Here is a 16,281-nt window from a genome sequence, read left to right on the forward strand (position 1 = left end):
ATAATTTCATCAGTGGTGCAGCAATAATCAGTTCATACAACACTGCAGCAGCAACTGTGCACCTTTACTCATTCTGTCTACAGCAGCTGTGTTGTTTTCTTCAGGATGTGGTTCCTGGTGCTGTTGGTGTGGTTTCTGGTTTGGGCCGGCGGTACTTACTGGTTCCTGTTTGGCAAACCCAGCCCTTTCTCACTTGAGTCTGTAAGACCACCTGGTCCATTAGAGATGGACCAGAAGAAGAGATCTAAAATTCTGAAGCAAGGTGAGTGTGTGGAGTGAGTGTACATGTTGCAGTCCAGGTGATGCTTGGATGTTTATGTGATGTGCATGCTTATGCTTAACATGGCATCTTATCTAATATATTTTGATCAAATTACACAAAAAAAAATGAATGTAATTAAAGAAATAATTCTTATCTTACTAACAAGATTTATATAAATAGCAGAAGCATATGATAAAAAGTAATGTTTTTTGAGATGAAGTTGCAAAAAAATATCTACATGCCATAAACAAATAATGTGATAGTGCACCTTAATCTTGTCTTATCTTAATTAGATTAACAGATTTGGGCAACTGCCCAGAGTGTGTAAAGACACTTATCTAAACTGCCCTGATGATAAAGGAAACATTATTTGTGTTAGATGAATCAATTTTTTTTTGTATTGAATAGCCATTTTTTTACTTAACCTAATCAAAATAATATTTGTTGGTTTACAAGACAGTCTCAAATTCCAGTGATTTTTTTTCCTGTAGGCTTCAGGAAAGAGAAGGTTCCAGAGAATCTGGATGCCATCTTGATTGGCAGTGGCATCGGTGGCATGACGGCAGCAGCTACACTGGCCAAACTGGGCAAGAGAGTGCTGGTGCTGGAGCAGCATGACCAGGCTGGAGGCTACTGCCACACTTTTACAGAGAAAGGGTTCGAGTTTGATGTAGGTAAGACATGATCTTATTACATTTTGGACTTTGATGTTCAGCATGTATTCCTGTCTCATCTGTATGGTCGCCGTGATAAGCTACAGATCTGCATGACCTTGACCAAGATAAAGTGATTACTGAAGATGAATGAAGTAGATTATAGTTTATAACAAACTGAAGCAGATTACTGTCTGCTTATGGATTCAGGCATATAAACCTCTATGGTTTGAAAAATGAGTAGCAGTGGTGGATCAAGAGGTTAAGGCTCTGGGGTGTTGATTGGACAAGCTGCCACTGTTGGGCTCCTGGGCAAGGCCCTTAACACTCACTGCTCCAACGTCCATAGTTGGGATATGTGAGGAAAAGGATTTCACTCTATTGTAATGTGTATATGACAAAAAGGTAATATATATAAATATATATATATATATATATATATATATATAGTAATGAAATACATTGATTTGTTTTATGGAATATACAAACACCTGTTCTAAAGAAGCTGTAGGTTTATACGTGTAGCGTAGTCACCCTTTACGATAAGAGCACTCTGGGTTCGTTAACTAGATCCAAAAACAACTTAGGCAAGTCACAAATCACAGTATATATATTGAATTTAAACAAAGAAAATTAGCAGTGCAACTAACAATACTTAAATAGTCATTAGTGAATAAAGCACATGACAAAAAGACGAATAAAACAATAAGTATTACTTTATTATTTAACAAACTACTTAGAATTCGTAATAAGTTTACTAACGTTTACCGGACTAATATTTTTCACTGAAACATGTTATGGTCATGACCAAATTAGCAAAACAAAGAGAAAAAAAAATTTAGCAGGCCTGGACGATACTTGTGAGCGTTGTGGAGATAAGCTACTTCGCCCCTTCTTTTTAATCGATAGAACAAAGGAAAAAACTTACTCACAGTCACTTCGCGGTCTCGAATCCAGGGTAAAAAAAAAACCCAAGTATAATCCACTTAGGTTACTCGGAAATAGCCTTTGTGATCCACGAATGAACGCATGAGCACTTTTTCCCTCAGTGGCAAAAGAAAGTTCGGGAACAACACCTATAATCCGCAGCAAACTTTGGCAATATGCTCCAGGAAAAAAACAGAAAAAATAGTTCCACGAAAGTCACTATTTGTTTTAAAGTGTCTATTAAACACTGTATCCTGCCACACTGACAGTATTAAATGGTGGAAAGAAACAAACAAAAAAGTCCTCTGAAAATCCTTTTAATGAGCGACACCTCCCCGTGTCTCTCCAGCACAAAAAAAACAAACATGTCCAACTCTCTCTTCTCGTCGTCAATCGCCTCACAACAAAGAACCGCCCCCATCCAATCACACATATCCAAATTAACAGACCAGGCCCTGAACCAGTGGGCTTAAGACATCCATTAACTATATTTGAGGATAGGGTGCAACTTAAAGGACCATAACAATACATTCATCCATCAATAAACAAAAAATATATATCACATACAAACAGTGTTGTGTTATAATACATAATAACGAAGCAGGCTACATCCTCCCCCTTCTAGAATGTCCTCATGTCCTCATGAGACTTAAATATAGGCCTAACATCTGTGTTAACGGCAAACTTGAATAAGAAAGGATGGCTTTGTGTCAGACTACAAGAAAATTACTATGATAAACTTAGGTGTTTCTGATTTCTTATTGATAAGAAATTTGAATTGTCATACCTCTGTGTACTATTGTAACTGGCTGATTTATTGGCTTTCCAGGCTCATCATAACTAAGCCGAATAACAGGCTTTAATTCTCTTTTCGGTCTGATATCAGGGACAGGTTCTACCTCCTCATCCGAGGCACTAAAAGAAAGGACGTCTCCCCCTTCTAGTTCAGTGTCCACCACAGGTTCCTGGACAGGTGGTAGAGGGTGTGCTGTCTCTAGTATGCCTTCATCATCTGTTACCAATTCATCTGTTTTCAGTCTCAGCTACTTTTGGGACACTAGTCTTAATCCCTAGCACCAGCATCAGTCAGCACAGTTAAGGAATCATCAACTTTATGAGAGGTCTCTAACAACTGTGGCTGAGGAAAGCTAAATTGCATCAAAGGATACCCATCCACTTCTTCAGATTCAGAACTCCACTCTTTATGCAAGTCCTCTGACTCACTTTTAGGCTTGCCCTGTTCATTAATCTCTTCCAACAGGGTAGCCCGTTGGGCTTGTGCCCTTGGTTGCCTGACATTTGGCGGTTCCTGCTTGTCCACAGGCATTCTTACCAAGTACCCAATCGGCAGAAGGTGATCACGGTGTACTGTCTTTGCAACACCAAACCCTTGTTCAGGCTTAAAATTCGGTAGACAGGTATATTAGGAAGCTTCTCCACTACAATGTAAGGGAATGGATTCCATTTATATTGCAACTTATGCTTCCAGGGGAGACCCAAGTTACGCATTAGTACTCAATCACCTTCTTCAAGAATCTGATTTCTGACTCTGGTGTCATAGAGTCTTTTGTTTCTTTCATAGAGTCTTTTGTTTTGCAGCTAGCTCATAAGCACTTTTCAGCTCATGCCTCATCGTGTCTACATACTGACGATACTTCATTTCGTTTTCACCATCAGGAGATATTCCAAAGCAAAAATCAATAGGCAATCTTGCTTCCATGCCAAACATTAGAAAATATGGAGAAAACCCAGTGGCATCATTTCTAGTACAGTTGTATGCGTGCACAAGCTGGCTCACTTGTTGACTCCATCTCGCTTTCTTTTTAGGGTCGAGAGTTCCCAGCATAGACAGCAAGGTACGATTGAATCTTTCAGATTGTGCATCTCCTTGAGGGTGATATGGAGATGTTTGTGATTTTTTGATTCCAAGTATTCCTAGCAACTCCTTAATGAGTTGACTCTCAAAGTCACGTCCTTGATCTGAATGAATCAGAGCTGGTAGACAATAATGAACAAAGAAATTCTGAAACAGTACTTTTGCAACCGTCAGTGCCTTTTGATTTAGGGTTGGGAATGCCTGGGCATATCGAGTGAAATGACCAGTCACAATCAACACATTGGCAATTCCTGTTGAGTCAGGCTCGATGGACAAAAAATCTATAACACTAAATCTAGGGGACCAGTACTAGTGATCCGATGTAGTGATGCAGACCTCTGGGGCACTGTTTTACGTGCAACACACCTGACACAATTCTTGATGTATTGAGTGATGTCAAAAGCCATTCGAGGCCCGTAAAATCTGTCCTTAATGAGCTCTATAGTGCTTTCTGTTCCAAAATGACCCATGTCATCATGCATAGCCTTTAGGACCATTAGTCAGAACTGAGCAGGCAGTATCAACTGATACACTTCTTTTCCATGCCTCTGAATAAGGCGAGACAGTAACCCTTTCTTCAAAAGGATTTTAGAATTCTCTCTTTGGAGTATCACAATTTCTCTGTCTTGCAAACTTAATTCTAGAATGGATTTTCCGTCCTCTAACTGCTTTAATACTACTCCGAGGGCTGCATCTGTTCTTTGAGCTTGAACTAATTCTATACTACTCAACCGCTCAAGAGGGCTTATTTCAAGTTTTGTAGGAAATGAGAATACATCAGGGAGGGCATCTGGAGGAACTCGCATCCACATGCAAAATGTAAGGTTTTACTGGTGTCAGCAAAGGCTAATACTGGGGCATTGGTAAGGCAATGTATGATTTTCTTAAATGAAGAGTCACATGCTTCATCCCATCTTTCAGCAAAAGGCTCACGCTCCTTAAAGTAATGCTGTTTACTATGGTTTTTTTATTTACTTTCCGATTCTTTTGAGCCGGTGGGTAGCCCTTCGTTAACTCAGTCAGTGGTCTGACAATAATGGAATAATTTGCAATGAAGCAACGGTAATATCCACAAAAGCCTAAAAATGACCAAAGGGACTTTAAATCGGTGGACTTCTTCCAGTTCAGTACAGCCCTCACTTTGTCTGGATCGGTGGCAACACCAGCAGAAGGAACAATATGTCCCACATATTTCACTTGTGGCTGACAACTGGCACTTATCAATCAAGAGTTTTAAACCACACTTCTCCAACCGATCCAATACCTTTAAGAGCCGTTCTTCGTGCTCTTCGAGTGTTTTCGCAAACACTATTAGATCATCCAAGTAAACAATCACTTGCAATAGATTCATATCTCCCACTGCAGCCTCCATCAAACGTTGAAATGTCGCCGGGGCTCCTGTTATCCCCTGTGGCATTCATTCAAATTGATAGAAACCCAGCGTGCAAATGAAAGCTGTCTCCTCTTTATCTTCCTCTGCCATTGCTATTTGGTAGTATCCACTTCTCAAATCAAGGACAGAAAACCATTTACTACCAGTCAAGCAGTCAAAAGCAAAAGCACTTCTTTCCTTATCTTTCGCATTTAAAAAAAAAAAAAAAAAAAAAAAAAAAAAACACACCTTTGACACTTTTTTATTGTAACTTTGAACAAATGTTTTAAACTCATGGTATCTTAAGTATGTAACTTAGTGAGCCAGCATTAATGTATTCAATGTTAGAGATTTAAGCACTTATGTACGTCACTCTGGATAAGGGCGTCTGCCAAATGCTGTAAATGTAAATGTAAAAAGCATCATCAATGCGTGGCATAGTGTACTGATCTGGGATGGTTCTAGAATTCAAAGTGCAATAATCAATGCACATGCGCACTCAGCCATTCTTCTTTCTAGCTATCACTATGGGAGATGCATATGGGCTACGTGATTCTTTAATAATCCCTGAAGCCAACAGTTCTTGCAAGTGGTGGCGGACGTCCTCTATATCAGCCGGAGTGATTCGTCTGGATCGTTCACGAAATGGCTTAGTATCACTGAGCCTGATGTGTTCTACCCCCTTAGCCAATCCAACATCCCATTCATCCAAGGAGAAAACTCCTGCTCTCTCTGACAACTTTTGGGCTAAACGATGTTTCCAGGCCTCTGGCATGGGTGAACTGCCAAAATCGAACAAGGAAGGATCCAAAGACTTTGCTGTATATGTAGATTTCTGAGGTACGGCTACCGTGTCCACAGTGAATACCTGAGCAAGAAGAGTACCCATTGGAATAGATATTCCTTTCTGAGATTCATTCCGCAGGGGTAAGGAGAAATTAGTTACATCGATAGATGATGAGGTCATCACTAAGGAGGGAACCAATACACTGCCCGGAGGTTTATTGACTTCAGTAGACTCCACTAGAAGTATGTTGTTTTCTAAAGGCTGATGGGGTATAACCCTACATACTGGATAGATAGTACTACAAGGTGGAAGGTTTAGCGAGCCTGGTCCCATCCATTTCACATGACCGACCACATCTTTAGTTTCTCTACAGTGTGACTTGACGGGTTGTCTTTTGACATTCCCATCAAAGGGGAGTATCTGCAATGATTGAATAGTACTGTGATCAGTAAGCTCTTCACAGCTGGCCAATAAGGTCTTAAGCTTAGGGGCATTTGTGCCCAAAATGACAGACACAGCATCAGGACTCTTGGGATCAGGACACACCAAAGTCAAAAGTGTAACTTTTTATTTAGAACTGCCTTTTATTTAGAACTTAAACGGGAATGCTAAATCTACAGAAATATAACTCCTTACAGGGGGTTATATTGTATTGTATTGTATGTATTGTGCTTCTTCGCACTGAACAGTTCTTGGTTGCTACTGCAGTCTCAGCAGAATCTCTTCCACTTTTATTTTTCCACAGAGCACTTATCAGTTTGTGGATCACTTTTGGGTTGTTTTTAAGGGAATTGCAGTGAGAGGCAATGTGGCCATCTTTCCCCCACCGGTAGCAAAATAACTCAGATGATTCGCTGTGAAACATGGGCTTCTTACGGTGAGTAGGCTGGTTTTTGCCTTCATTCCATTTAGATTCTCCATGCGCCACAGTCCATACACTGAGCAGCTCATTAAGCTGTTTCATTTGTCTCTGCAAAACTTGAACATAACCTTCTGTTCTGGACTCAGCTGATGGTTTAAGGCTTTTACTTTTTGTCTCACGTTCGATGTCTCTTTTTTGTTAACCCATAAAGCTTTGAGGTCAAAACTTTGATTTCATTTTTTAACTCCTGAATTTCAGTAGATTCTGACTTCCGTTCTGCTACAGTTTGGACCTGCCTTACAGAAGCATGTAGCTTGTAGCGAGTGGCTTCATTCTCTTCCTCCTCTCGGAGTTCATTCATCAACTGCAAGAATTTAGGAGGTTTCTGTTTTCTCTCCCTAAGACGGAGATGTACTAGCGTCAGGTCAGATTCTAAGGAGCCCCTGATGACTTGCTCTAATCTAGCTTGATCCACTCTTGAAGGTGCTATGCCACCTCTCTGCACCACTTTGCGAAGGGATATCTCCAGACTCTGCAAAAAATCTGAAATCTTTTCAAAAGCCTGTTGGTGTAAATTTCTGAAAGCATAATACAGGTCCTCACCACATACAGAAGTGCCAAATACATTTTCCAATGCCTGTAGGTAATTAGAGGGGATAGCTTCTGGATTATTCAACCTCACTGCCTGAATAATGTCTAGGGCAGGGCCTCTCAGGCTCTCAACATTTCTAGACCGTTTCTCTCTGTCTGAACAGCTACATTCTTCAACCATTAATTGTGCTTGGTCAAGCCAATGGTCATAGTTCTCTTCACCTGACGGTGTGGGAGTTTTCCCTGAGAAAGCTCTCAATCGTCTAAATGTGTTACTCTCACTGGGTGGTTTCATAGTTTTCTCCAGCAGATCTCCTACTGCCCTAATAATACTATCAGGGGAGCTACCTGAAACAGTTCCCTGAGGGAAAAGGGCTCTAATATCATCCATTGTCTTTCCCTCATCTCTCAATAATCTGCTAAGTTTATCAGAAAATTGCTCAGGAGCACTCACCAACGGAGTCAGCAATATTGTTTTCCAGGGTTCACCCTTGTCAGGTCTAATCTCAGGAGGAGTACATTCTGGGTCTACAGGGTAACGACACTCACACAGAACCAAGTGGCATTTCAGTTGAGAACTGTACTTATCACCCATAACCCTAACTCTTCCAAACACCTTCACTGTCTGGACAATATCTTCTATAACAGAGACATCTGCATCAGTTGGTACACCACAAATAATCAGAGCATATGAAGGATCAACTCCTAGTCCCTTACACCATTCAATCAACTCATGCTTTAAAAGTTCTAGGGATGTCGCCATACTATCTACACAAAGAGCGTCTTCAATGACTGCCAAAATTTAAGGGGAGAAAAAGAAGAAAATTTAACTATCCCAGCAGTGCCTCCAATTTATATGTAGCACTCCCAGGGTTTCCCGCAACACTTTGCAGTTCGGGCGGGCCGCCTAAGCTGGGAAACCCTACCGCCTTAACTAGATCGTCCAAAAAAAATTTTGAACAAAGGAAACAAAAAACTTACTCACAGTCACTTCGCAGTCTCGAATCAAGGGTCAAAAAAAGTATAATCCACTTAGGTTACTCGGAAATAGCCTTGTGAGATGCTGGCAAAAGAAAGTTCGGGAACAACACCTATAATCCGCAGCAAACTTTGGCAATATGCTCCAGGAAAAAATAGCTCCACGAAAGTCACTATTTGTTTTAAAAAAATCCTTTTAATGAGCGACACCTCCGCGTGTCTCTCTAGCACAAAAAAACAAACATGTCCGACTCTCTCTTCTCGTCGTCCGATCGTGTTGCTGTACGGATCGTGTAGCGAAACCCCTCACGACAAAGACCCACCCCCATCCAATCACCCATATCCAAATTAACAGACCAGGCCCTGAACCAATGGGCTTAAGATATCCATTAACTATATTTGAGGATAGGGTGCAACTTAAAGGACTATAACAATACATTCATCCATCAATAAACAAAAAATATATATATCACCTACAAACAATGTGTTATAAAACATAATATCAAGCAGGCTACATACACATGAAAATATTTTCATGATTTGGAACAATTATCTTGCAGTTGGCCTTGAATCATAATGATACCTATGAATCATTAAAAACATTTACTGTATAAAAGACCCCTTTAATTTACGTACCATTTGTCAGACTGTAAATCTGAATGAAAGCTGTGAAAATTAAAACTTGTGTGTATTCTAAAGAAATTAGAGATAAATATAGAGATAATGTACAACCCAGGAAAAGTCTAGAATATGTCAACAATTTTTAAGATACACAAGCGAGCACTGTTGGATCAGTTGTGAGGAAATCGAAGCTGCGTCATGACACCCAGGCACTGGTGAGAAAAGACTGTCCCCTAAAACTCAGTCAAATATTTATATACAGTATACAACTAGCTTATATGGGAGTGTGGCTAGAAGCAACAAACTCACAACAAAGCACATCTGGAGTCTGCCAGAAATCACCAAGGTGAACCAGCTAAATTGTGGCTTTGTGGAAAGATGAGAGAAAAATGTGTGGTGCAAACCGGAAAGCCACCTAAGCTTTTTGGGAATAATCAGTAGCCACAGCTAACAACTCCCCTTTTCTGAACTGACACCATCCCGATACTGAAGTGCGGCAGGGCAACATCATGCTGTGGAGATGCTTTTCCTCAGCAGGGACTGGGCATTTGTTTAAACTGATGAATGGCTTGATAGTGCAAAATACACTGAGATGCTGCAAGACCACCTGCTGAAACAATGAACTCAAACTAAGAGAAAAAAAAAGCCTGATCTTTCAGCAGGACAGTGATTCCAAGCACAAGGCCAAAGCAACACAGAAGTGGTTAAACAACCCAAAGGTAAATGTTATTCAATGGCCAAGTCAAAGTCCAGACCTTTATCAAATACAATAGACTATAACTGTTATTACTTGTTAAAGCTAGGCTAGAAATATGGTACAAATGCCAATTTCATGCTAGTTATGTCACTTGCATAGAAATATATCGCTATAAATTCATATTTTTCTCATGTAGAAAGGACTGAAGAAAGTAGAAAGGATTACAAGGAATCACAGCACAAAGTGAAGAGGGATGTGGCAAAGGCCAAACAGAAAGCATATGATAAGTTGTATGCCAGGTTAGACACGAGGGAAGGCAAAAAGGACTTGTACAGATTAGGGAGACCAAGAGATAGAGATGGTAAGGATGTGCAACAGATAAGGGTGATTAAAGACAGAGATGGAAAGGTGGTAACAGGTGAGAAGAGTGTGCAGAAAAGATTGAAGTAGTAGTTTGAGGAGCTGATGAATGAGGAAAATGAGAGGGAAAGACAGGAGGAAGAGGTGAATATTGTAGAGCAAGAAATAGGAAAGATTAGAAAGGATGAGGTGAGGAAGGATCTGAGGAAAATCCAGATGCTATACCTGTGGAGGTGTGGAGGTGTCTAGGAGAGACAGCAGTGGAGTTTCTATCTTGATTGTTCAACAGGATTTTAGAGAGTGAGAAGATGCCTGAAGAATGGAGAAGTGTTCTAGTGGCGATCTTTAAAAACAAGGGTGATGTGCAGAGTTGTAAACTACAGAGGTATAAAGTTCTGGGAAAAATATGTGGATATTTGGGCACAGCAGTATGGCTTCATGCTGAGAAAAAGCACGACTGATGTAGTTTTTGCTCTAAGAATGTTAATGGAGAACTACAGTCATGGTCAGAAGGAGCTGCACCGTCTTTGTGAATTTAGAGAAAGCGTATGTTAGGGTGCCGAGAGTGGAGCTATGGTACTGACACTGAGATGTGCTGTAGGTCAGACAGAGGAGTTCAAGGTGGACGTGGGGAAACATCAAGGATCGGCTTTGAGTCCCTTCTCGTTAGTAAAACAAGAGGAAAGAAGAGGAAATTCATCTCTCATGTTCTCCAGAGAGTAATACGTAATACAAACTGAACTACAGGGGATATAAAAAGTCTTCTGTGATATAGAAAATGAAAAACAAATAAATTAGTTCAGAACTTTTCCCACGTTTAATGTGCTATAGCAACATACTAACAGCAGTGCGCTCTAACAGCAGTGTGCTGTCATATATCTTCTGTATATCTATCTCTACAGGATTACATTACATTGGTCAGCTCCATGAGAACAGTCTGTTTAAGATCGTTATAGACCAGATCACAGAAGGACAACTACAGTTTGTGGAACTGGACAAGCACTTTGACACTTTAGTCATAGGTAGCGGAGAGAAAGTCAGGAAATACACAATTTACAGTGGCAAAACTGAGATGGAGGAGCAGCTGAAGGCGCAGTTCCCTAATGATACCAAAGCTGTTGAGGAGTTCTTCAAAATCATGAAGGTATTGTTTTCACACAGATCTCTTACCTCAGAATCATCTCTGAGCCTTTGGAGGAGCTTTGTCATTTCCCCCCAAAAATGCATTTTTTTCCCCTTAGATCTCAGCCAGGAAGACACCATTATTGGCCGCACTGAAGTTGATTCCTCAGTGGATGGCACTGTTCCTGCTTAAAAGTGGCATTGCTGATTTCTGCTCCTCCATCTTCTGCCTTGTAGGCACTGATGCCACTACAATTGCCAACAGTCTGACCTCCAACAAGGACCTCCAATTAATCTTCAATTATTTTTTCTATGGTGAGACACTGCTTGTAATTAATCTATACATTAATCAGACTCATCAGTGGTGGGACTGGTGTTTATTAGTAGCTGTCACTTTCCTTTATTTTAGGGGGCAGGTCCTCAATCATGGGAATGAATCATACATTTCTTAATTATTTTTTTTTAATTGACAGGTGTTCTAAACCTAAACAGTCCAGCAGTGTCATTAATGCTTTGCTGTTGCACCACTACAAGCGTGGAGCATACTACCCAAAAGGTGGCGCCAGTAAAATCCCATTCCACATCACTAAAGTCATTCAGAAATACGGTGGACGTGTGCTGGTCCAGGCTCCTGTAAATCGCATCCTGCTTGACAATAACGGAGCAGCATATGGTAAGTGAGAAAGAAGATTACAGCCATATTATAACATGTTTATCATGACACTGTGTCACGTGCATTTAAAGATGAGGCAGAGGATCCAAATGCAGGTAAAAGATTTTTTCATTCATCCATTCATTTTCTACCGCTTATCCGAACTACCTCCGGTCACGGGGAGCCTGTGCCTATCTCAGGCGTCATTGGGCATCAAGGCAGGATACACCCTGGACGGAGTGCCAACCCATCGTAGGGTAAAAGATTTTCATGAAACAAAAGCACAAAGTAATGCAGGCAAGGGCAATGGCAAAACAGGACAAGAATCATGAGCACACAAAACAGCCATTACGGACAAAAACATAGCACTCAGGGTCAAATAAAGGGAACAGATGACAGCGAGATCCAAAGAACACATGACAACAACCAATCACAACATGAGACATGTACAAGTGCAAGATAAGTGCAAGGAAAGAAAGACAAAAGACAAGAAACGGGTTACAAAATAAAAACTGAAGCTGAATCATCATGCAATGGTGGGCCTAGGCCATGCAGTAGTGTTATTCCTAGATGACGAGCAGTGGTGGACCTGGACAATAGGGCAATAGTAGATCTGGGATGTTGAACCGTCTCTGTCCTGGACCGGGGCCATGGGGCATTGACAGACCTGGGCAGTGGAGAAGAAGGTCCTGGTGCAGAGGTGGTCCCAGATTACGGAGAACTGGAGGAGCTGGGCAATGAAGCATTTGCATCAATCTCTTGAGATGATGAACAATATACGGCACAAACGCACCAGATGGCTATAGCATGTGGAATTTAGTCGTTAGTAAAACCACCTCTGAGACCCCTTGGCTTGCGACAACAGGGATACGTATGGACGCAAACAAGGAATGGTCCAGACTGGACACAAGTCTCTTGCACCTATGGGAAACCTTGACTTCTTTATAAGCAACACTCATGACTCAAATATCACATGGTCATAAGTATTCAGACCCTTTGCTCAGTATTGAGTAGAAGCACCCTTTTGAGCTAGAACAGCCATGAGTCTTCTTGAAAATGATGCAACAGGTTTTTCCACACCTGGATTTGTGGATCCTCTGCCATTCTTCCTTGCGGATCCTTTCCAGTTTCGTCAGGTTCGATGGTGAACGTTGGTGGACAGCCATTTTCAGGTCTCTCCAGAGATGCTCGATTGGGTTTAGGTCAGGGCTCTGGCTGGGCCAGTCAAGAATGGTCACAGAGTTGTTCCAAAGCCACTCCTTTGTTATTTTAGCTGTGTGCTTAGGGTCATTGTCTTATTGGAAGGTGAACCTTCGGCCTAGTCTGAGGTCCTGAGCACACTGGAAGAGGTTTTCTTCCAGGATATCTCTGTACTTTGGGATTGTATTGGGCAGGTGATGAGCAGTGCCTGGTTTTCTCTACACATACCACTTAGAATTAACGCCAAAAAGTTCTTGGTCTCATCAGACCAGAGGATCTTATTTCTCATAGTCTGGGGGTCCTTCATGTGTTTTTTTTTGCAAACTCTATACGGGCTTTCATATGTCTTGCACTGAGGAGAGGCTTCCGTCAGGCCACTCTGCCATAGACCCCCGACTGGTGGAGGGCTGCAGTGATAGCTAACTTTCTGGAACTTTCTCCCATCTTCCTACTGCATCTCTGGAGCTCAGCCACAGTGATCTTTGGGTTCTTCTTTACCTCTCTCACCATGGCTCTTCTCTCACGATTGCTCAGTTTGGCTAGATGGCCAGGTCTAGGAAGAGTTCTGGTCATCCCAAACTTCTTCCATTTAAGGATTATAGAGGCCACTGTGCTCTTAGGAACCTTGAGTGCTGTAGAAATTCTTTGTGCCTTGCCACAATTCTGTCTCTGAGCTCCTTGGGCAGTTCCTTCGACCTCATGATTCTCATTTCCCGTCAGTTTAATTAAACACAGTTGGACTCCAATGAAGGAGTAGTTCATAGCATGTGAGTTAAATATGAGTGTCACAGCAAAGGGTCTGAATACTTATGACCATGTGATATTTCAGTTTTTCTTTTTTAATGTTTGTAAAAAATTCTACATGTAAGTTTTTGAAAAAATTATACTTCTAGGAGTAGTTTTAAATCACTATACTTTTTACTTTTACTTGACTAGATTTGTGAAGAAGAAACTGTACTCTTACTCCGCTACATTAGGCTACAATGATCTCGTTACTTTTCTTTTTACCTCTTTGGTATTCTACGCATCAATTTTAATGTTTTATTTTGACAGATAGAGAAACTTCCGCTAAGGCTCTACCACGTGACTGTGTTTCACCAATCAAACGTAGTTGTGCAGTCTCGTCACGTTACCATACTCAATCTTAGAGGCGGGACGCGTTAGTTAGCAACACAAACATGTCAAAATCAACCGTCCTCAATGCAGACACAAATGAGGAGGAAAACCCGCACCCCTGGCCTCATATTGAAAGCATGTTTACCTTAGTAAAAGTGCGAGAGAGCAGCTACTTTATGAGATGTCTTCTGTGTCTGCCAAAGCAGATAGGCGCATGTTTGTCTTTTAGGTTACATATGACAGAGCTCAAGTCTTCACCGTGAGACACGCATTTCAGTCAGTTCACACCTTGTATTTCTTTCGCTGAGAAGTAAGGGAGAACTTTTTCTGCTATATACTAATATACTAATTAATGGACGAGGCGCAGGCATACAGTACACAGAGCAGTTTTGTCGAGTTCAGCTGTTTCGAGTTTTTTTATGTGCTCAACTTTACTCAGCGCCGCAAGAGCCGACAAACAGATGACATCAGTCGTGTCGTTTCTTACAGCGCCGAACACACATATTTAAAGGGATAGTTCACTCAAAATGAAAATTCTGTCATTATTTACTCTCTCATGTTGTTACAAACCTGTATAAATTTCTTTGTTCTGATGAACATGAAGGAAGATATTTTGAGAAACAAAAACAGCTTTGCAACCAGAAGCTTTAGCTTACCTGAAACTAAGGAAAGTACTAGAGGCTTCCTGAAATTAATTAAAGGAGTAGAGATGTATTTCATTATTATTGCCCTTTCATCAAGGCATCAAATGTGCAACAATCACAACACAAAAGAAATGAAGTGTGTGTGTGTGTGTTTCCTTCTGTTGTTCTGTCACTGCAGACACAGAGTTTATGAGAATTTATGGGCTTCCTCGTTCTAGTTCTGCCTGGTAAAAAAGTATAAAGGTTTGGAAATTTGTGTTACTTGTGCATATTTATTATTATTTTATTTATTAAGTACTTGAATTTACCTGAATTATTTTAATTTAAACTATTTTGTAATTAATTAATTTTAATTTATTTTATTGATTGGATGAGCCATAATTTTCCTAAAGATTATTTTGTATTTTTGTCTGTCTGATTGTTGTCGTGTTAAAAAATAAATCAGACATTACTCAACAGTTACTCAGTACTTGAGTAGTTTTTTCACCAAGTACTTTTTTACTCTTATTCAAGTAATTATTTGAATGTCTACTTTTCACTTTTATTATTCTGAAGTAACAGTACTATTACTTGAGTACAATTTTTGGCTACTCTACCCACCTCTGTATATATATATATATATAGCTTCATTTTTGACAGGATGGCATTTACTCTGTATCTAAATAACAGTGCCCTATAATCTAAACCTAATAGCAATGCTCTCACTCGTTATTTCTAAGAATTTGATTTGGCCAAACATTACATATATTACATTATAGCTGATTATTTTCTATCCCCATATATCACCTCTTATCTTTACTGTTGGCCATATAAATGAATTTATCTCTCATGTCTTTAGACCTTTAGCACTTGCTGGTTATAAAATGGGTTATGAGAGAATAATTTCATCAGTGGTGCAACAATAATCAGTTCATACAACACTGCAGCAGCAACTGTGCACCTTTACTCATTCTGTCTACAGCAGCTGTGTCGTTTTCTTCAGGATGTGGTTCCTGGTGCTGTTGGTGTGGTTTCTGGTTTGGGCCGGCGGTACTTACTGGTTCCTGTTTGGCAAACCCAGCCCTTTCTCACTGGAGTCCGTTAGACCACCTTTAGAGATGGACCAGAAGGAGAGATCTAAAATTCTGAAGCAAGGTGAGTGTTTGAGGATTCTGTACATGTTGGTTTGAAAAAGAAAAACAAAAAACAATAACAGGGAGAATTGGATTATGTTTATTAGGGTCATTGCATGCTAAAAGCATAAATTGGCATCTAAATTACACATATTTTGCTTAAATAAAACACAAAAACTTAAATTACATTAATGAAATAATAATTTAAATCAAAGTAGCATAAGGTCTTTGAATTCTAGAGACACTTTTCTGTTGTCATGCTCATTTCTTATACATGTGGTATATAAAGCACATGGTTATTCTCAGTCACAGAGATCATTGTGTCTGACCCTGGCATGATTATGGATATTATTGTTAATAGACCTCCAGCACATGAAGCCTAACAACTTCTCTGAGTCGTGTCCTCAGTTTGCAAAGCCAGTTGTTACACAGCCTCTCACTCCGTTTTG

General features: G+C 40.4%; 2 protein-coding genes across 2 annotated transcripts in view; both read left to right on the forward strand.

The window, feature by feature from the left end:
- LOC132841528 (inactive all-trans-retinol 13,14-reductase-like) lies at positions 1-15,838 on the forward strand. Its single transcript, XM_060863880.1, has 6 exons — positions 1-262; positions 754-936; positions 10,889-11,130; positions 11,228-11,423; positions 11,582-11,781; positions 15,703-15,838. The coding sequence occupies exons 1-5, from the start codon at positions 106-108 to the stop codon at positions 11,743-11,745; spliced, it is 942 nt and encodes a 313-aa protein (XP_060719863.1). The 5' UTR covers positions 1-105; the 3' UTR covers positions 11,746-11,781; positions 15,703-15,838.
- LOC132841527 (inactive all-trans-retinol 13,14-reductase-like) overlaps positions 15,602-16,281 on the forward strand; it is a 12,880-nt gene continuing 12,200 nt past the window's right edge. The window contains exon 1 of the mRNA XM_060863879.1: positions 15,602-15,854. Coding sequence (XP_060719862.1) covers positions 15,704-15,854 — 151 coding nt within the window. The 5' untranslated portion in view covers positions 15,602-15,703. The remainder of the gene's footprint in view (positions 15,855-16,281) is intronic.

This window comes from Tachysurus vachellii, chromosome 2 (genome assembly GCF_030014155.1).
Source record: "Tachysurus vachellii isolate PV-2020 chromosome 2, HZAU_Pvac_v1, whole genome shotgun sequence".
In the NCBI taxonomy this organism is placed as follows: domain Eukaryota; kingdom Metazoa; phylum Chordata; class Actinopteri; order Siluriformes; family Bagridae; genus Tachysurus; species Tachysurus vachellii.